Genomic DNA, 22,501 nt, shown 5'->3' with positions numbered 1-22,501 from the left:
CCATCTCTTGCCGGGGGAGAGAATGATTTTTGGAATTGATTGAGGGAATTCAAATAAAAGTATTTGAATTTGGATTTGAAAAAGGATTTGGCATTGATTCAAAGAAAGGTATTTGAATTAGGGTTTGGATTTGAAACCCTAACTTCGAGAGAGGATTTGAATTCAAATATTTGAACTAATTTAGATTTCAGTCGAATTGAATCTAAGGAATAGATTTGAATTTGAGAAACATTCAAATTCAAAACACCACTCAAAGAACCATGAAAACAAAATAAACCAGATGCATATAATTCAAATTATTACAGGAATTAAATAAGAAATTAATTTGGTGCTATCTGGAATACTTAGGCAAACTAATTTATTTGCATATATACATACAAGTGTATATATATCAAATATATATTTCTTTGATTTTATATTATTTTAAATAATTATAAAATAATAAGAAATGAGTGAATTTTACTATTTTCTAAATAATAAAATACAGGGTGTTATATACTTGCACATGGAAAACTATGAAACCACGTACGAGCACAAATTCTTCCTAATTTACCTCAAGATTAGTCCATACAACACTGCTCATATAAATATATTGCATTCATATCAAAATCATAACTAGACTACTAGAAGCGTATAAACAAATGATGCTACCTCGAGCATATCTAATACATTATACTACAATAAGTATATCTAAGCAATATCTTAACAAACCATACACATTATCCTAATGCCATTATATTAAATCACTTTGTTTTACTAATTTCATTACTCAACCAATTTTTTATCCCACGGGATCTCACACAAATCATACAAAATATTAAGTTGACGAGGAAAGACGAGCCTGTAATCTTGCGGTGCTTCTGGAACAAAAAATAAATAAAAATAAATGATGAAGTGCCTGCCTAACTGCGGCACCTTGTTCATAGAGCTACAGGCTTAGTCCACTGAAGTAGTGCATTGGCCACCCATGGCAGCATTATATATATTATATACGAATACGAGGTCCGTGGCCAGTGGGGACGCATTCGCTGGCCAGCAGAAGCTTCCACTTAGATTCAGGAGCTGTGAGCTCATCACTCATCAGTCCTCTTGTTACTTCGCCCCTTCCACAGTTCCACGGCAGCTACTTGGTGTCCGGCCGGTCATGGCGAAGCTCGCGGTGCAGCTGAGGGACAAGTTCTTGGCCCTCGTCGGCCGCATCACCAGCTGCGGCCGCGCCCGCGCCGGTCACAACGACGCCGGTAAGTAAGCGCCCACGTGCCTCGCTCTCAACAAACAACACACGTCTAATTATCTTGCACATCTGCTGATGCTTCCTCTGTCTTGATCTCTCTGTTTCCACAGCTGGTGCGACAGAGCCCAACTCGGCGCCATCTCAGGTCCATCTCTGATCTAGCCGCTTGCTACCGATGGCAGATTATTGCTCATCTTTCCTCAATAGCTTAAGCTCTTTGGCGAACCCAGTCGGATATCCTAAGCCCAACACCTAACATCGTAGATCTACCTGTAACGACTGTTCTTCTTGTTTGCAGCATATCGAGATCAGGTCAAGGGGAGGTGCTCCGACGGTGTCAGGAGGGTCCAAGACTCACACCAATGATGATTGCATATAGAGGAGAAGAGACCCATGGATGATGGATCTCTGCAGCTCTGTCACCTGTCTGAAGCTTTCTCCTTCTTAATTCCCAGCGTTGCACGTCTTGCTTGTGTTGCTCCTCTTGTCATTATAATTTTCGGTCTTTGTAGCATCTGTGTTGTTCGCTCTGTTTCAGGTTCAAACCATGCCGTTTCGTGATAATACGGTACTGTAAGTGCTTCATGTTAATGGTGTGTTTTTCTGCATAGCATGGTGCGTTGTGATATGTATGGATAGACTGTGATGCAGCAAGATGTCAACTCTTTGGCTACAAAACTTGTTGCAAGTACTTGATCTCTGTTTGTAAAACTTCTGCACAAACGGAAGAAGAACCACCGGCAACCATTGTGATTTGTGCAGCATCTAATTTTACAGCATAGTCTTTTCTTTTTCTTTTGTTCTAATACATGAGGCAAACATTGCTTGGACACGTTTAGATTGCCTGGATGGTTGAGATGACATACGCAGCGTGCTGTTCTTTGGTATATTTACAGTGAGAGTGATTTTACGCTCCTTGAAAGGCAGATATGCCTTCGGTGTATCTTCTGGTGCCTTGTGCCTTACAAGGATGGTAAAAGTACTTTTACCATGATCTGAGTATTGATGTCAATAATTAGTTGTCATCTTAGGTTATGTGGTTTTTCTCCTAGATGTGTTTGTTGGGGTGGTGTTGTATTCGGTGGTTGTCTATTTGGGTTTAGCCCTTTTCTTTTTAATTTAATATGCAGCTTTCTTGTAGGTTCGTTTTAAAAAATAGTTGTCATCCTTTTCCAGTGAGTTACCACTTGCATACTATTTGAAAGATTTAGTTGTTATAACAAAATCCTAGAATCAAATATGTTTCATAATAGATGGAGGAGTGGACGTCTCCCAACAAAATATGTGCTGGTGAAAGAAAATATGTCTTTCATGAATAAAGTGCGGCGAGAGGTAAGACTCACAGAAGTGGCTCAAGCTTGAAAAAGAAATACAGAGGAAAGGAATATTAAGATATTTTTCAATGAGCTGAATTCTGTCTCTCCACCGCGTGCCCACGGTCTGTATTTATAGTGCCTTACAAGGGCCAAGTGTTCATGCATATCCCTACAAGAGGGTAAAGATACAAGTTGTTACTAAATAACTGGAACCTAGGGTTCGCCAGATAATACATGACCTAGGCCCAGGTAAATCTGAATCTACTCCGATGACATCATCTGACCGTGGCACTATAGTGGCAGCAAGTGGCCCTAGTGAAGTAGTCGTAGCTGGTTGTCTGTTGCAGCATCGCTCTACCCAAGGTGTCAGGTCAGTCACCGAATAGACCGATATTAAATGCAGGTCATCTTATGGCAGGTAGAGGATGACTGACAGGTCCCCTTTGGTTGATCTTTCTAAAGGACTGATGGCTCTTCCAAAAACCCTAGGGGTCAAGGCTGTTGGGGAACCACGGGTCTCTGGGGCTGAGGCTCCGAGACAACTCTGAAGCCTCTCAACTCCGAAGGGATCCTAAGCCTAGGGGCCCATAGGCACAGGCAGACGAGATCAGAGACGTCAGGTGTTCTTGATAGCGACCCCCCAACAACAAGTGTATACCAATGTTACCCAGACGATGAATGCTGAGTGAAGAAAGGATTCAAATGTTACCACGGGCACTAGTTACAACTCACAAATACTAGAGAGAAACAATAGTCGAGCATCACACTGAGAGTTTTGAGGATGCCAGCCTTATAGTCTTATACCTGATACTCACATGATCTTGTGTGTACAACAGTGTGTACCACTTTTCTTTCTTTTTTTCCATCCCCATTTCATCGAGAGTTCGCCACCTTTGTGCAAGGGTAAAGCTAGAACTAAAATAATGATGGTGCACACTTCTCAAAATAAGAGCTAGTAGAGGAGAGAGATGAACTGAAATGATGCCAATGCTACCAAAATATGAGCAACCTCTATCCACGGCTTCTCAAATTTTATACACTGTCGTTTCTAATTTTCTATACCTCACAGAGTGTTTCTCAAAATTTATACAGGTCCTGTCATTTCTAATTTTCTATACTCATAGAGGAGAGATATGTTAAAATAAGTTCTGCTTCGTGCTTAAAGAGATAGCTCTTCAAGATTCCCCTTCTATGTCTAGCTCTTATCTTTACCTACACTCGCTTCTCTCCCCCTCTACATTAAAAAATAAAAGTTAATAGATAATTCAACTATTAAAGCTGCCCTAAGTTATATGGAGCATCATTCGATGCAAGGCCATCGCATCAGTCAAAGGGATAGACGGAACAAAACCCTAATAAGTTTGGACCTAAGAGGAACCCACAACCCCTAACCACTAATATACATAGAAGAAGGTTTATCGTATAAAAGTGATACTAGTAGATTCTTTATTGAAAATATTTTTAAATGATTATATTTTTAATAAATTTTGATAAAAAATATTTAAAAAAAACAACAGTCAAATGTATGTATTAGAGATCGTTTCAATATACTAAATAAAAAGTAAGACTCACAGAAGTGGCTCAAGCTTGAAAAAGAAATACAGAGGAAAGGAATATTAAGATATTTTTCAATGAGCTGAACTCTGTCTCTCCACCGCGTGCCCACGGTCTGTATTTATAGTGCCTTACAAGGGTCAAGTGTTCATGCATATCCCTACAAGAGGGTAGAGATACAAGTTGTTACTAAATAACTAGAACCTAGGGTTCGCCAGATAATACATGACCTAGGCCCAAGTAAATCTGAATCTACTCCGATGACATCAACTGACCGTGGCACTACAGTGGCAGCAAGTGGCCCTAGTGAAGTAGTCGTAGCTGGTTGTCTGTTGCAGCGTCCCTCTACCCAAGGTGTCAGGTCAGTCGCCGAATAGACCAATATTAAATGCAGGTCATCTTATGGCAAGTAGAGGATGACCGACAGGTCCCCTCTGGTTGATCTTTCTAAAGGACTGATGGCTCTTCCAAAATCTCTAGGGGTCAAGGCTATTGGGGAACCACGAGTCTCCAGTGTTGAGGCTCCGAGACGACTCTGAAGCCTCTCAACTCTGAAGGGATCCTAAGCCTAGGGGCCCATAGACACAGGCAGACGAGATCAAAGACATCAGGTGTTCTTGATAGCGACCCCCCAACAACAAGTGTATGCCAATGCTACCCAGACGATGAATGCTGAATGAAGAAAGGATTCAAATGTTACCACATGCACTAGTTACAACTCACAAATACTAGAGAGAAACAATAATCGAGCGTCACACTGAGAGTTTTGAGGATGCCAGCCTTATAGTCTTATACTTGATACTTACATGATCTTGTGTGTACAACAGTGTGTACCATTTCTCTGTCTTTTTTTCCATCCCCATTTCATCGAGAGTTCGCCACCTCTGTGTAGGGGTAAAGCTAGAACTAAAATAATGATGGTGCACACTTCTCAAAATAAGAGCTAGCAGAGGAGAGAGATGAACTGAAATGATGCCAATGCTACCAAAATATGAGCAACCTCTGTCCACGGCTTCTCAAAAATTATACAGGTCCTGTCGTTTCTAATTTTCTATACCTCACAGAGCGTTTCTCAAAATTTATACAGGTCCTGTCATTTCTAATTTTCTATACTCATAGAGGAGAGATGTGTTAAAATAAGTTCTGCTTCGTGCTTAAAGAGATAGCTCTTCAAGATTCCCCTTCTATATCTGGCTCTTATCTTTACCTACACTCGCTTCTCTCCTCTCTACATTAAAAAAATAAAAGTTAATAGCTAATTCAACTATTAAAGCTGTCCTAAGTTATATGGAGCATCGTTCAATACGAGGCCATCCCATCTGTCAAAGAGATAGACGGAACAAAACCCCAATAAATTTGGACCTAAGAGGAACTGACAACCCCTAACCACTAATATACATATAAGAAGGTTTATCGTATAAAAATGATACTAGTAGATTCTTTATTGAAAATATTTTTAAATAATTATATTTTTAAATGATACTCGTCGGCCGCATCACCAGCTGCGGCCGCGCCCGCGCCGGTCACAACGACGCCGGTAAGTAAGCGCCCACGTGCCTCGCTCTCAACAAACAACACACGTCTAATTATCTTGCACATCTGCTGATGCTTCCTCTGTCTTGATCTCCCTGTTTCCACAGCTGGTGCGACAGAGCCCAACTCGGCGCCATCTCAGGTCCATCTCTGATCTAGCCGCTTGCTACCGATGGCAGATTATGTGGGCAATTGACCGGACTCGATGTCGCCAACACATATTGCTCATCTTTCCTCAATAGCTTAAGCTCTTTGGCGAACTCAGTCGGATATCGTAAGTCCAACACCTAACATCGTAGATCTATCTGTAACGACTGTTCTTCTTGTTTGCAGCATATCGAGATCAGGTCAAGGGGAGGTGCTCCGACGGTGTCAGGAGGGTCCAAGACTCACACCAATGATGATTGCATATAGAGGAGAAGAGACCCATGGATGATGGATCTCTGCAGCTCTGTCACCTGTCTGAAGCTTTCTCCTTCTTAATTCCCAGCGTTGCACGTCTTGCTTGTGTTGCTTCTCTTTTCATTATAATTTTCGGTCTTTGTAGCATCTGTGTTGTTGGCTCTGTTTCAGGTTCAAGCCATGCCGTTTCGTGATAATACGGTACTGTAAGTGCTTCATGTTAATGGTGTGTTTTTCTGCATAGCATGGTGCGTTGTGATATGTATGTATGGATAGACTGTGATGCAGCAAGATGTCAACTCTTTGGCTACAAAACTTGTTGCAAGTACTTGATCTCTGTTTGTAAAACTTCTGCACAAACGGAAGAAGAACCACCGGCAACCATTGTGATTTGTGCAGCATCTAATTTTACAGCATAGTCTTTTCTTTTTCTTTTTTTCTAATACATGAGGCAAACATTGCTTGGACATGTTTAGTTTGCCTGGATGGTTGAGATGACATACTTGAAAGGCAGATATGCCTTTGGTACACATGTTCTGTATATTTACAGTGAGAGTGCTTTTACGCTCCTTGAAAGGCAGATATGCCTTTGGTACATATGTATCAAAATTTGGCGTCTCCCAAATTTATTTAACGGTATCTTCTGGTGCCTTACAAGGATGGTAAAAATAGACAGAGTGGTTTGACGTGGAAGCGGGGCTCCACCGACTAAGTTGTGTGGGTGTCAGTTGTTTGGTTGGTTAGCACGTGAGTTGAGTTGGGTTGGTCTGATCTGTTGTCGGGTTTGTGTCTATGGTGTGAGCGTCGTCAGTGGAGTCGTGGTCATTTTGTCGTCCTGAGGCTATGAGGTTTTCGGACTTGATTTCTCTTATAAACCAGATTAATTCTCTTCTTTTATAAAAAAAATCAGTAATGCTCTTGCCATCCTTTCTTAAAAAAAAGTTTGGCACGCAGGCCATGACCAACAGCAAACTTGCAGAATCATTTAGGAAGCACGTAGTCAGGCAATTCAGATGCATAACCCAAGTAGCAAATTGCATTGCTTCATCATCTCCCAAAAATGTAAGCCCTATAATTGTCCCAAGTAACGATTTATAAGAATGAGAGGACTGCAAAAAGTACTATATGGTGGCATATACAGCACACACTGCAAATTGCAACATCTTGAATGAATCCTGTAGTCATGGAGGCGACGAGGAAACTCTTGACGGTGGGAACGCAACTTTGGGAGACGGGGAGGGAGATTTGACTGGTGGGGAGGTGGCTCAAGGTGGCCATGAGCTAGATTTGCGGGCGCCCGTGAGCTTGTCGCCGTCGGAGGGAGCACGCTGGGGACTGCAAGGTTTGAGGTAGACTTAACCCTAGGGTCGATAGGGTCACGACCCTCCTCTTCTATTTGGGGTTGACCTGCTTCGATCATGTGCTAATTTTAGGGGCGGCCCCGTGTTCAGGGTCGACTTGCCTCCTTTTTAGGCCTATCTTTAGATCTAACAAGTGTTGTTGAGATATGTATGTATATGGGCACAAAGTTAGTTACATACAGAATTGAGTTTAAATTGAGTGGATAGGAATAGAGTTGTGGTCGAACTTCTATTTCTAAACCTATAATTATTAGGTGTTACCGTGTAACCATAAGTACGACGTCTATAGTCATACTCCAAGGATATAGGTAAGATGGCCGAATCTCATTAAAAATATCGTATCTTAGTGTGTTAATCTTGTACTGGTTTGATGATCTTAGTGATGTTTTTGCTAAACCCTAATAAGTGCCATCTTAGGTCCATCTCTAATCTAATCGCTTGGTAGTGATGGCACCCTACTTAGGTGTGCAATTGCCTGGTCTCGATTTCGCCGACATATATCGTTGTCTTTCCTCGGTAGCTTAAGCCCTTTGAACTCAGAGTCAAATGCCCTACGCTCGTCGAACAATTTTAACGTAAAATAATCACGTCCCACTCTAGCGCGCATGAAGGTCGGTAGATCCATATCGATAACGATTGTTGTTGCTTGTTTGCAGCATATCGAGATCAGGTCAAGGGGAGGTGCTCCGACCGTGTCGGGAGGGTCCAAGACTCGCACCAACGGTGATTCCATATAGAAGAGAAGAGACCCATGGACGATGCATGGATATTTGCGGAAGAAAATTCTATAAGACCTAGGTGGGAAAGACCTCTACAAGACCTGCATCCACGCTGTTCATCCTCGATCCAGCAGTCTCTACGTGCGCGTTTCCCCTTGGTGGAGGACACGTATCGACGTCTAGCGGAGGTCTACAGGTGAGATCGGATCTTATAGAATTTTCTTTCAATATCTGCAGCTTAGTAGTTACCTGTTTGAAGGTTATTTTCTCCTGCAAATCACTTGCTCGTTTGTTTCCGCCCTTGTTGTGCAGCTTCTACTTTTTTACAGTATAGACTTTTTTTGGTAATACTAATACATGAGTCAAACATTGCGTGGATGTGCCCTGTTTGCCTGTATCGTTGAGATGATACACAGATATGTTATTCTTGGTATATTTACCATAGAGTGTTTTGACGGTCCTCGAAAAGTACCATTGAATTACACCTTGGGAGATATCAAATTTTGGCACCTCTCACAATACCACTTGGTATCCTTATAATGATAAAAAGGCTCTTACCATGACCTTAGGGTATCGATGTCAACAATGAGTTACCGTCTTTTTTCAGTAAGTAGCCTTTTACAAGCGTACTATATGAAAGATTTGGTTGTTGTAACAAAATCCTAGAATCATGTCTATTTAGTGCCAGATCGAGCATCAGATCTCTAACATTGAAGGCAAAGTAGGTGCATGCCAATGCTACCAATGTGACAAATGCCAAGGCAAAGAAAGAGACAATGTTATTATGGTTATAGTAAATAAAAACCATTGCTAACATCAAGCTAAAGAAACTTGTGAGGGCAATCAAACTAGAGGGTACAAGTTAGACGTGCCGCGATTAGCACAAGCACGTACTTTACCCAAAATCATGTTCACATTTGCACCCATGACTTTCCCACCACACTTACACGATCTAAATAGATCGGATCAACCGGAAAATCATCTTTAAAAGAATTGAATTTGACAAATTTTGCTTTATGTGCATAGTAACGTGTACTATTTATTTGTCTATCTCTTCTTCTTTTTTCCATTTTATTCCAAGTTCTCCACGATTCTCCCACCACACTCACAGATCTAAATAGATCGGATCAATCGAAAAATCATCTTAAAAAGAATCGCATTTGACGGTTTTTGCCTTCTATGCATAGTAACTTGTACCATTTCTTTATCTTTTTTCCCATTTCATCTAAAGTTCACCTTTGCCATCGGCCAACAGCAGAGGATCCTCTGATATAATGACACGGATCGTAGGAGGAACCGGTTCCTAGCCGATAAAGAAAGAAAAAACCAAATGACCCAGCCATCAGAGGTCGTCGGCCACCGCCACTGAGAATGACCGGTGGGACCCACCGTATCAGAGGGAACAAAGCCCCAGTGAGATTGGATTGGAGTGAAATTGAGGAGGCTACCCACGGCGGGGGTGCCGTGCTGCCGTCCACTGTGCTGATCCTCCCTTGTCTGATTGCCTCGTACCATAAAGCAGCGGAAAAGGAGCCCCCTCTCTTTCTCTCGTCTCGGTCGCAACGCAACGCGAAAAAACCCAGCCCCGGCGACGACGCCGTCTCGCCGTAGGGTTTTCCCCTCGCCTCGCCGCTTGCGATCACCGCCGCCCAGGTACGCCCCTCCGGCCGCCCCGGCCCTGCTTCCTGGCCGCCCCCTCCGTCCCCCATTTCCGCACTTCGTTGTTACGTCTCGCTCGCCTTCGTTCCACGCGGCCGTGCGCGTGCAAGCAGGCAATGCCGCGTCTCCTCTGCTCCTGGTCCTGGACTCCTAGATCCTCCGGTCGGCTTGTGCGCGTTGTGCTGGAACTCCCTGTTCTAAAAGGAAAAAAAATGTTTTTTCTTTGGTTTGCGGCCGTTTCCTCTGCTGCTAGTCCGAGATCGCTCGATCGTCTGGTCCGCGCCGTGCTGAGACTCTCTGCTCTGGAAAAAAAAAAAACTTTTTTGTTGTTTTTTTGGTTTGCGCATTCCGCTGCAGCGAGGACTTACAACCCGTGCCCTCGCTGTAGCAGCGCGCGGTTTTATCTTTTCGAGCTTTGTGCCGTGGCCACAGGGGGCGGTTGCTCATCCTGCTCTTGTTTTTGTACCACCTGATGGTTGCGGTAGGGTTTTTGTGCTGGTAGTGCTGTGAATTGTGGGTTTCAGATGGTGCGCTGTGTTTGTGGATTGCGACGTTGGGGGAGTAAGTGTGAGGGGAGGGGGTCCTTGTTTTGATTTGTGTTGATGTCAGTGAATCCCAGGATGATGCTGGGTAACGACATGTGGTGGATCTTCCTGCGAAAATCACGTTCAGAAAAAAAAAAACCTAAAGAGAGGAGACAGTGGTAAATGGTTGGTTTAGTTGATGCTTTGCCCGATTGCTGTGCTGGGAAGGTGCTCGGTTTAGATGAAATGCTGCGAAATGGATGTCTGGTGTGCTGTTGCATTTTCGTTTCTTTTTTTTAAATGACGGCAAGAGCCTCGCCGATTTTATCATAGAAGAAGAATATTAACTCAATTTATAAAAGAAACCGGGTCCGAAAACCTCACAACCCTAGGATGACAAAACGGCCACAACTCCACAGACGACTCTCACACCAGAAGCACAAACCCGACAACAGATCAAACCAACCCAACTCAACTCGCGTGCTAACTAACCAAACAACACCCTCATAACTCGGTCGGCGGAGCCTTGCTCCCAAGCCGCACCAATCTGCCATAGAAGTCTGTAGTACGTTGCTTCGAAGGAGCGCGCGATGGACCAAATCTCTGTCGAGAAGCATTAAATTGAAAGAAGAGTCGTCGAGGAGCGAGGACGTAGGGGAGAAACCTACAAAAGAAGGTGGCGACAAACGACACCGAACAAACACCACAACGCCCACAACACATGGCTCAACCAACAAACAGCCGCGCCCAATCTAACTCAACTCGCACACCAAACCAACATCCTGAGCAACAAGCCGGTGGAGCCCTGCTACCACGCCAGCAACAGCTTGGTTGGCGGAGCTCTGCTCCCACGCCGAACCAAAACCCTAGACAGTTAGCGGGCGCGTTGCTTCGGAGGAGTGCACATCAAGCAGCAATTGATACTAGGGACGCCGCATGATCAAGAAACGCCACCGCACCGTACGGAGGCGTAGGTGCCAACCTACAAAAGAACCAGGTGCCGCTCAACAGTGCAGGAGGGTTTCTGGAGACGACACCTTCAGGAAGGAGGAGCCTATGGCCAATGGGCGACCGGACCGCAGAGCACGCTGCAACCTCCATCCACCACGACACTCACACAGAACCATGCGGCACCGGCCAAGCCTGCCGCAGATCCATAGCCGGGCGGCGCTGGCTGCCCTCCAGATGGCGGAGGAAGAAGACTGGCAGCGGGAAGAAGCGGCACTGGCCAAGCCTGCCACAGATCCATAGCCGGGCGGCGCTGACGGCCCTCCAGATGGTGGAGGAAGAAGACTGGCAGTGGGAAGAAGATCTCCGCGCTAGCTGAGCAAGCACGGCGGATAGCGACGACGCTATTGACGAGGCCGTGCACGCGGTGGCTTGCTCCCTCCCTGGCTGGAGAGAGGACCTTTGGAGGCCGCGCCCCTTGCAGATCTGATCGGGACCACCAATCAAGCGCAACCCCTGCGTTGTGCAGAGAACGAGCGCGCCTCAACCGAACGCCCCAGCCGCACCCTCAAGCGTGGCGAAGCACAGAGGCAGCAGATCTGGCGCCGGGCACCGGATCCCGGTGGATCCCATTGGGGAGAAGCAGATCTGGCGGAAGGAGGCCGGCCCACCACGAGCGTAGCACCAGGCTAACGCCACGCCGCCGCACGACCACCGCCACACGAACCACCATGCGCGCAGCACCCGACAGGAAGAGGGAAAGGGAAAGGAGGGAGAGGCAGGAGTCACGACGCCTCGGCTTCGGGGCCGTCGCTGGCCGCAACTGCCAACGTACCTTGTCGATTGTGGCGGCCGAGTTGTTGGAGCTGAGCGACACGTGTCAGTTCAAAAAACAGCCACAATGTTAATGCATTTTCGTTTCTTAAAGATCATTTTATTGCGCGCGCACTTGTCTGAGAAATTGGTAGTGATATTGTTCTTATTGCCAAATGCCATGTGGAGCCTTGGATGCACATGTTATGCTGACTTATCTTCTACTTGAAAATTGTGTATTTATATGATGAGTTTGCTGATATGTTTTCCTTTTCCCTTTTGCTGTAAAGAAAAAGACTTTGTTGACAGGGAGCAGCTGCCTGTTGTTCATCGATGGGAAAACTGCAAACAAATGGCCATCAGTCACCTGATGGCTCAGGTACTGAGATGATGGATTTCCTGAATTTGGATGGCGATGATGAGGGCGAACCACACAAAAAGGAGGATGTAAAAGGGGAGCGACAACCTTATGTGGATTTTGAGGAGGAGCAGTTTGATATGGATGTAGATTTGAAAGGAATACCATCTGTAGAAAATGAAGGGAAAGGGAAGAGAGTCCATGAAGGGAAAGGGAAGAGAGTCCCAATTGACTTTGATGTTGCAACCTTTGAGAAGTTTTGCAAAGAAGCATCAAGATCGTTTTTCAATGAAACTGGACTAGTTAGTCATCAGATAAATTCATACAACGATTTTGTCTCTCATGGACTCCAAGAGCTCTTTGATTCTCTAGGGGAAATTACTGTAGAGCCTGATTATGACCCATCAAACAAAGCAGGTTCTTGGAGACATGCAACTATCAAGTTTGGTAGAGTTGAGCTTGAGGAGCCACAATTCTCGGTCAACAACAATGATCTTGAGGTGGAAAAATTAAAATTAAAGCCTAGACATGCTCGCCTCCAGAAGATGACATATTCTTCTAGGATGAAAGTAGAAATGACTGTTCAGGTTAGGATGCTCCTTACTCCCCCTGCTCATATTACATTTCAAATAAAAGAGTAGGGGTAAAATGTACTTGGTTGAAAGGCATTGCACCATATGTAAGAAATAGAAATGAAAATATTGAGTCATGGAAAGTTTAAAATCATCTCAGCCACTCCAGAGTAGCTTTTTTTTATTTCAGAACTGGTATGGATGTTAGTAGAATAATTTCAACCATTCCAGATTTTTTTTAAAAAAATAATTAATTACGAGCATTGAAGTGTGTTTAAACTCCTCCTGGAGCTGATGTTTACCTTTGCGTTTGATGGCATTTTGTCCTTAGCAATGTATCTTAAATGTTTTTACTCTTACTGAACCTGGAAAGCTGATGTAGACTCTGTATTAAATGTGGCGATTACACAGTTCCTTGGCATTCTGCTTGTAATATTTCTATGTTCAATTTTAATGAAAGCACACAGCTAGTTTCCTTTCTCTAGTCTCTTGAGCAGCAGATATGTTTTAAAATTACTCTCTCAACTGTAATTAAGTTATTATATTAATCTTCGTGTCACTACGATTTCATTAGATATTATATTATCTAATTTATTAGTATTTTGACTGGATCAGGTGTATTCACTCAACGGAAGTGACAAGGACAAAACTGGAAAAGATACGTATGTTCGCAGAAGAGATATAATGACAGAAACTCAACAGGTCACCATTGGGATGTTACCCGTCATGGTGAAGTCAAATTTGTGCTGGCTGCATAGACTTCATGAAAGTGATTGCCAGTTTGATTCTGGTGGATACTTTTTGATTAAAGGGATGGAAAAGGTATTGCCTCACATGATACATGCTCCTCGTTCAGTACTTAGCAAATATATTCCAAAGAGACCATTGCATTACACATTCTTAAAGCCTTTAATGGAGCTTCAAGTTTAATCTTAAATTTGAATGGGAAACATCTCAGATTATATATGAAATAAAATACATTTAGAAGAACAAACAAAGTCTTTTTCTCATATTCTTATTGCTGAAAGCTGGATCAACTTTATACCAGTGTTACTTGATACCCTTGTCCAAATTTATTTGCCGAATCGGACACCTCGAATCCGAGTCGGATTCCAAGTTGTATTTCGTGTGTCCAAATTTTCTTTACCGAATCGGACACCCGAGTCCGAGTCGGATTCCAACACCCGTGTCGGTGCCCGTATCCAGGTAACACCGCTTTATGCATCACAAATATGCAACTGCGCAAAAATGTTAAGTATATTGGTCACCTTTCCTCAGGAGCTTAAGCTTTTGGGTGAACTAATTGGTGCACTAAACTCAATACAGTATTAGCACAAAATGTCTTGAATTAGAGACCTGGCTACGCAATTTCCAGAAATGATGACTGCGGCACACTTATAGTTCATTCCATAGGCTTGGGCGGAGTGTTGAAGTATATTGCTTACCTTTGAAAGAGAAAAGGAGGGACGGAGAAAGAGATGGATGGGTGAAGAGTGGAGACTATATAGCACTGCCATACATAACTTTGTGAAATATTCTGGCTAACTCATATGGAGCTAGCAAATTGTAGCTTGGCAGTGTTGTGATACATATTATAAGCATGTGGCCAAAATTCAACTGAACTTTTTTATATATATTAGATTGATGATGCTTTATAGCTGTGCTTTGAAACTATTCTGTAATTTTGTCCATGAAATTTTGCAGCTGACAAATAATTAATAGCGTTCTTGGTTCAAAAACATAAATAATAACGTTAAGAAGTTGTTACCCTGTGCAATGCAGAAAATGTTTGACACCATATCTGGGTGATTTATATCTCATTTACATTTTATTGGTTCCGTTTCTGTAGGCATTCATCGCTGAAGAGCAGAGATGTTTATCCAGGATTTGGGTCACGGACCACCCCAGCTGGGATGCATGCTACTTGTCTAAAGTCAATCGAGAAAAGATTTATGTAAAACTTGTTCAGTCTAAAAGTAATGAAAGCCATAGCAAAGTCATCAACCTGTCCTTCCTGGGTGCGATTATGCCAATCTGGATAGTGTTTTTTGCACTAGGTGTATCATCAGATAAGGAAGCTTTTGATATGATTGATATACAAGATTGTGATGCTTCTATGGTCAACATAATATCATCAACCATTAAAGAATCTCATGAAGAGTGTGAAGACTTCCGTACACCAGGTAGAGCCCGTCAATATGTTGATGAGCTGATCAGAAAAACAAAGTTTCCGCCTGAGGAATCGTTTGATGAGTATGTTCATAGGTATATGTTTCCTGGTGTCAATGGGAATAGGAGCAAGGCTCTTTTCTTGGCTTACATGGTCAAATGTCTGCTAATGGCTTACTCTGGCAATCGAAAATGTGATAATAAGGATGATTTCCGTAACAAGAGGCTAGATCTTGCTTGCCAGTTGCTTCGGAGAGAACTCTGGGTGCATATTAAGAATGCAGAGAGACGCATGGTTAAGTTCATGCAGAGAGATTTGAGTGCTGATGGCAACTTACAAGATCTTAGGCATTATGTGGATGCATCAATTGTTACCAATGGTTTGAGCCGGGCCTTCTCCACCGGTTCCTGGCGGCATCCTTATAAACAAGAAAGGTGTTCAGGGATTGTAGCAACCCTTAGGAGAGCAAATCCACTTCAAATGATGTCTGACCTGAGGAAGACGCGGCAGTGGTTTGCGTATTCCGGAACGACTGGAGATGCGAGATATCCGTAAGTTTCCTCTTCCTTTCTACACAAGTGATGCATATTTTCTCTTTCCTTTTTCAATATCCCAGTGCAAACTGACTTAAGAAATCCTTTTGCAGGAATCCATCCTACTGGGGAAAGTTGTGTTTCTTGTCCACCCCCGATGGCGAAAAATGTGGATTTGTGAAAAACCTAGCTGTTACTGCTATGGTTAGCTCTGTAGTGAGGGAACCATTGATTGATACATTAGTTTCTTGTGGAATGAAAAAACTGGATGAAATCCCTCTAAAAGAAATTCGTGGGAAAGACAGGATTTTCTTGAATGGAAACTTGCTTGGAGTGTGTACAGACCCAGGCGAATTTGTTTTGCGTTTAAGGAGCATGAGGCGTAGCATGCGAATTGATCCACAGGTTTGTTTAGTTTCCCGGTCCTACCAAACTGGCGTGCAATATTTATCTTGGATCTCAATTTACTGATGCAGGATCATGCTTTGCTTTCATTCATGATGTTTGAAAACATTCTCCTAAACCGTTATGCATATTTCACCTTTACTTTTTTTAAAGATATTTTACCCTGTACTGTCTTCTTATGTCTTCACGATTCCGAGATAGGTTTCACTGCTTAACATGTCCTTGATTTGCACAACATGTCTGAAAATTATTTCTTGGGTATAGTTGTGTTTGTGCATTTTCTCTGCTGGTTTAAGCTTTTGCAAAGAATCCTATTGGACTACCTTTTAAAGTCATTCTGAATTATGTAATTACAAAAAAAAAAAAACATCGTACACATTTTGTTAAAGGGGAGAAATAATTTAATATCATTTCTTCATGAGTCCATGAGACCATTCTAATCTTCTCTTGCTTATTAGTTTTTCCTTTTACCTGGTGCATCTGTGATCTTTTTATGCTAATGAAATACTGAACTTCTAGTGCTTTTTACTTCTGTGGAATATTTAAAGTACATATGTTGCAACAAGACAGTACTGATATGGTTCCTGTTTCTGTTTTTAACTTTGATTAGGTTGAAATCAAAAGAGACAAGCACAATAAAGAAGTTCGTGTATTTTCTGATGCAGGGAGAATTCTAAGACCACTTCTTATAGTTGAAAATCTAAGAAGGATCATGAAGCCAAAAGATGGAATATACTCATTTCAGGAACTTATGGATAAAAATATAATTGAGCTGATTGGTGTTGAAGAAGAGGAGGATATCCAATGTGCTTCTGGAGTTAGGCATCTCTTTGCAGGGTACAAAGAAGAGGGGTCTTTCGGCTATACTCATTGTGAACTTGACCCTTCTTTCTTGCTAGGGCTGAGTTGCAGTATCACTCCCTTTGCCAACCATGATTCTGCTCGGAGGGTTCTGATGCAAGCTGAAAAACTATCACAGCAGGCTATTGGATACTCCCCTACAAATTCTCACTATAGATTTGATGCCCTTTCACATCAAATCTACTATCCACAGAGACCCTTGTTCAAAACTGTGGTGGCAGACTGTCTTGGAAAGACGGACCATAACTTTGGAAGAAAAGATGACTTTACTAGACCAGAATATTTCAATGGCCAAAATGCAATAGTCTCAGTCAGCGTTCATCAGGGGTTTAACCAAGAAGATTCTCTGGTATTGAATAGGGCCTCTTTAGAGCGTGGCATGTTTCGGACACTACATTTCAAGAACTATAAAGCACAGATCGAAAACAAAGACGTCACGAAACGACTCAAACATAGGGAAAATATTAAATTTGGGAAAATGCAAAGCAAGAGAGGGCGGGTTGACAGTCTGGATAACGATGGTTTACCATATATTGGAGCAAGTCTTCAAAGTGGTGACATTGTCATTGGAAAGGTCACAGAATCTGGCGAAGATCATAGTGTCAAACTGATGCATACTGAGAAAGGGATGGTGGAGAAGGTAGTTCTTTCAGCGAATGATGATGGGGTGAACTTTGCAAATGTTACTCTAAGACAGGTGAGTGATATAATCTTTATAAAATTATTTGGCATTGTATTTCATGACCCATATTTACATGTAATGGCATTCACCTAACACTTACAACAAGGTAGAGTTCCGCATGACATTCTCTGCTATCTGGCTGGTTTGTCTTCTTATCTAAACAATTAACTGAGAAAATATCATAGATTGGGGTTCTACAATATAATTTCAATATTAGTTTCATGCGAATTTGATGGTTAAGTGTCATCTGGTCCTAGAGGTCCTAGATAGGTAGTCACTTTGCTATCCTTTGTTGTACTCACTTTGAAGTTAAGAATTACAATAACTAGTCCTCCAACCTACGCTCCCTTTCCCATATTTTTTTTACTTTTTCCTCTTGTTGTTTCGGGTGGATTTTTCCATTTACTGTAACAATGCATTCATATGACTTTGGTCATACAATTAGATATCCACAGAAAGCTATAGATAAATATCGCTTAGTTTGTGCCCTACATTCAGTTTTCACTTTTAAAAATTGCTTCGTTGTATACTCTGAAACTGCATAACTTCTTGGTACTTCCATGTTTTAGCTTTAGGACCCATGGGTCGAATGTTGATTTTAAGTACTGTAATGGGTGTTTCCTTTTTTACTTTCGACAAACTTCTTTATATTTTGACTAGAGCTCTTTCTTTAGCATTGAATTGCTAACATGTCTGTTCATTGTGAATGGAATGATCTTTACTAGGAGTTTTGCTCATCTGATGCATGATCTTGCTCTTCATGATTTTAGGAAGTGATAGATGGTCTACATTGTTTGTCTTGACTATTAGTGCTCCCAAGCCACCCAATATACAATAGTATATTAATCGGCTTTTTCTTCTTATTTGTACCATTTCATGCCATTAGTACCATGCTTATGCTATTACTCATCTTTTGCTATAAAATTCTTAGTTAATGTCCACTTGTCAAATTTTTTTAGTAATTGATCTGATAATTGTTGTAGTCTCGCTCACCATGCGTTGGAGACAAGTTTGCCAGCATGCATGGACAAAAAGGAGTGGTTGGACTCTTGGATTCTCAGGAGAACTTCCCATTTACTCGCCAAGGGATAGTTCCAGACATCGTGATAAACCCACACGGCTTTCCAACTCGTCAAACTCCTGGTCAGTTGCTTGAAGCTGCTTTGGGAAAGGGGATTGCTCTTGGTGGGACAGTCAGATACGCGACACCATTCACCACTCCATCCCTGGACGTGATCACTGAACAGTTGCACAAGTAAGTTATGTTTAAATGATTGATTCTTTCTCTCCACTTTGCGCTTTGCGGTCGCACATATGTGGTGAAATTAGTAGACAGCCAGCCTACTGATAACTGCTAATGGCATGTCCATGTGAAGGATCTTCATTGTCATCTCTTTTTACATGTGCTTGTTTTGCCCATATAACAAAACTATAGGAGCATGCAATGCATTCCCATGATTCATCAAGCGAAACGCACTAAAAAATGCAGACATTAGACTCACTGGCCATTTCAACACTCTTCTCACGCAGTTTCTGTTCATGTTTTACGTTACCTCGTCGTGTTTCAGGGCTGGGTTTTCAAGGTGGGGTGGCGAGAGCGTCCTGAACGGCCAGACCGGCGAGAGGATGCCGTCCCTGGTCTTCATCGGCCCGACCTTCTACCAGCGGCTGGTCCACATGTCCGAGGACAAGGTGAAGTTCCGGAACACTGGGCCGGTGCACCCGCTCACCAGGCAGCCGGTGGAGGACAAGAAGCGGTTTGGCGGTGTCAAGTTCGGGGAGATGGAGCGCGACTGCATCCTCGCCCACGGCGCTGCTGCCAACCTCCACGAGCGGCTGTTCATGCTGAGCGACTTCTCGCAGATGCACATTTGCCAGGCGTGCGAGCGTGTGGCCAACGTGATCGTGAGGCCGGTCGAAGGCGGGAAGAAGGTGCACGGCCCCTACTGCCTGTTCTGCCGATCCGCGGAGAACATCGTCCGGATCAACGTGCCTTATGGCGCGAAGCTGCTGTACCAGGAGCTATTTAGTATGGGGATCAACCTTAAGTTTGAGACCGAGGTCCGCTAGAACGCCATCAGTATCTCTTGAAAACGTAGACTACATACACAAACTCGTTGCCTAGGATATTGTTGATTTGTGAATGGTTAGCATGAACCTGGCATATGCTCTGAAGCTGCACACAACTAGGAGCTGCTTAGGAAATGAAGGGGTGAGCACTTAACGTAGTGTCAAGTCGATTGAAGTCAATTCATAGTATAGACTATTGTTGAAACCCGCGTTTCGACGGTATGATTTTCCGGATATTTAGACCGGATTCAGACACTGTGGTTGATTATATGATCCTGGAGACCATGTTCTTGTTTGTGATCTAGCAATGTGCTACAGGGATTCTGTGATTGCAGCCTGGAAGTGTGTGATTGATCAGAAACAGGTGCTTGGAGCTTGTTAAGGTTCACATGTTTCATCACTGCGTCAGTTTTATCCGGCTTTCAAGTTGCAACAGCAAGTTGGAAAAGGCATGGTTCATCGCCCAAAAAAAGGAAAAGGTTTGAAAACGAGCTATTTTTCTCTAGTCTCTAATTTTGCCGTGAGTAGATGTGCGAGAAGTAATTCGTGGGGTAAATTCATACTTGTGCAAGTAAATTTGGCACGAGCGGTGCATTCTCCTCGCTTCGACAATTTGCCAATTAATTTTTTTGGGTGGGTGAAGGGGGGGATGAGTGCATGTGTTTGACATCGAATGTTGAGCTTTTATCTAAAAATTTATAAATTTTGATTGTGTATATTCCAAAACATCCTCTCTTTTTTATTTACTACGAAAATGGGTGGCAAGGCACTAGGCCTGTGCCGAGCCGGCCGGGGTTCAAACCCCGGTCTCGCACTGCTCGGTTGGTCATACTTTAAGTAGAGACAGGGCTGACCAGTCAGAATTCGAGCGGCTGGAAGACCTTGGCTCATCTCTGGTCCTGTTGCCTCACGTGAGGTCAAGGGGCATTCTACTCCCAACCGCTTTCTAATAAAAAACACTATACAATTTGGACCATCCATCTCCTTCCTAGTATGAGAATAACTTGGGTAAGGTGGCTAGAGGGAAGCTTGCAGCGAGCGGGGTGGCAAGGTGCCGCTGGCCACGGTGACAGAGGACCAATGGTGAGCGGAATCGGTGACATGAGAGAGAAGGCTCAGCACATTAGGGTTATCAAGGCTGTAAGAGCACCACCGGAGACAGGAGCGGATCTACATTATAACTATAGGGTACATAAGACACTCATTAAATTTTTGTTTTTCAGTAATCTTTTATATATAGTAGCCTATGTGACACTCTTAGGGCTTGTTTGGTATGGCTTCAGATTCTCCCAGAAACGTTTCGGTTTCAGATTCTTCCTGGAAACGTTTCTCTGGTGAATCACCCTCAATTTTCTAAAAACGTTTGGCAGGGATTCTGGATTCGGATTTTTGAAGAAAAATGACCTAAGTGATTCTCGAAACGGGTGAAACAATATTTTAGGTGATTCTCCTCGTAGTGTTAAAAATAAGAAACGTTTTAGGTGATTCAAGGTGAAACGTTTCACGTTTTGGTGCGTTTGGCAGGGATTCTAGAGAATCATCAGAGAATCTGAAACGTTTCTTGCAATCAAACGGAGCCTTAGTCTGATAAGTATGATATCTAGATCCTTAATCTAAGAAGTGGGATAATCATTTTTTCTGGGATAATCATTTTTTCTGAATCTGCCGTAATTGGAGACCAAAGTAGGAGGGTGAGACGGGGGCAAGCATCGGGAAGAAGACGATGCGCTGCTGAAGAAGGGAAACGGCTGCAAGATTAGACGACCATCACCATCCAATGGCTAGTAGAGGTCAAGCGTACCGAACGAAGTTTTCAGTGATCTGCTATATAGAACCTCCATTTTTGTTATACATCTTCTCGGTTGTTGCTTGCATGTTTGTAAAATGTTGCAGAGGGTACTTTTGAATTTTACCTCTGTTATTATATTTTCAGATATTGCATCTGTTATTTTCATATGTTGTAGTGTTTTACCATCACATGTTAGGGTTTTCTTTTTTAATTTTTGAACTATATAAGAGTTTTTTTAGTTCTTTACTCATGAGTTTACGCATTTTTTTTCGAGAAGATGCTATTTCATTTTTTTCAGTATTAGGTATTAGTTTTACATTTGTTGCAAATGTGTACTTCAAATGTTGCATATGTTTCCTCGCAAAATAAATTTGCATACGTTGTTACACCATGTTAGGGCGGAGCATCCAATGGGAGTTTTCCATTGGACGTGAGGGTGTTAGCAGCTCACGAATTGTACAGCTGTCCTTTTCTTTTACAGATGAGTTGTACAATTATTGTACCGCTGGGCCTACCATACATAAACCTCACTACAATTGATGCTCTTATTTTGAACGCTCAAGAAATGAATTTAAGGTCTATTTAGTTGGCGTCTAATTTTACTATAACGAACCTTTGCCAAAGTATGGCTGTCAAAAAAATGTGATGAATAAAATGACCATCCCATTTGTAGCAAAGCTTAGCAAGAAAATGAGTATGACATATGGGGTGGAGGGTAAGAAAGTTTAGCTACTCACGCACGACTTTTCGGTTGTCATCGGCCTCCTTTCACGTGTGTGGGCATAAGTAAGGGCATGCTTGTTTTAGTTTTAGGTGGTGAGAAGTCAATCTATTTTATAGAATTTGTGGAAGTTTTTTCCTTTCAAACTATAGATTGTGAGATTTCGTAATACAATTTAGCTTGTAGAGGGGTGAGGAACTCAGGAGGGCCTTTCTGTCCTGCCCTCAACCCCGCTACTGCCCGGCGCAGTTTCCTTGCTGCTCTGGACAGTCGGTGC

General features: G+C 42.8%; 2 protein-coding genes and 1 long non-coding RNA gene across 3 annotated transcripts; all 3 read left to right on the top strand.

Annotated features, from left to right (window-relative positions):
- Positions 1–1,025: 1,025 nt before the first annotated feature.
- Positions 1,026–2,040, top strand: LOC133894990 (uncharacterized). The gene is made up of 3 exons (XM_062335213.1): positions 1,026–1,241; positions 1,345–1,379; positions 1,533–2,040. The coding sequence occupies exons 1-3, from the start codon at positions 1,145–1,147 to the stop codon at positions 1,611–1,613; spliced, it is 213 nt and encodes a 70-aa protein (XP_062191197.1). The 5' UTR covers positions 1,026–1,144; the 3' UTR covers positions 1,614–2,040.
- Positions 2,041–5,586: 3,546 nt separating this feature from the next.
- On the top strand, positions 5,587–6,593 carry LOC133896041 (uncharacterized). Its single transcript, XR_009905682.1, has 3 exons — positions 5,587–5,641; positions 5,745–5,779; positions 5,971–6,593. It is a non-coding gene; the product is annotated as an uncharacterized LOC133896041 (long non-coding RNA).
- A 3,092-nt stretch (positions 6,594–9,685) lies between these two features.
- On the top strand, positions 9,686–20,200 carry LOC133894831 (DNA-directed RNA polymerases IV and V subunit 2-like). The gene is made up of 8 exons (XM_062335003.1): positions 9,686–9,772; positions 12,354–13,008; positions 13,609–13,815; positions 14,843–15,714; positions 15,810–16,101; positions 16,712–17,659; positions 18,628–18,899; positions 19,213–20,200. The coding sequence occupies exons 2-8, from the start codon at positions 12,397–12,399 to the stop codon at positions 19,712–19,714; spliced, it is 3,705 nt and encodes a 1,234-aa protein (XP_062190987.1). The 5' UTR covers positions 9,686–9,772; positions 12,354–12,396; the 3' UTR covers positions 19,715–20,200.
- The last annotated feature ends 2,301 nt before the right edge of the window (positions 20,201–22,501 follow it).

The sequence above is a fragment of the Phragmites australis genome, chromosome 16 (assembly GCF_958298935.1).
Source record: "Phragmites australis chromosome 16, lpPhrAust1.1, whole genome shotgun sequence".
Classification (NCBI taxonomy): Eukaryota; Viridiplantae; Streptophyta; class Magnoliopsida; order Poales; family Poaceae; genus Phragmites; species Phragmites australis.
The sequence above is the reverse complement of the archived record's forward strand: the minus strand, read 5'-3'. Positions and strand labels throughout refer to the sequence as shown.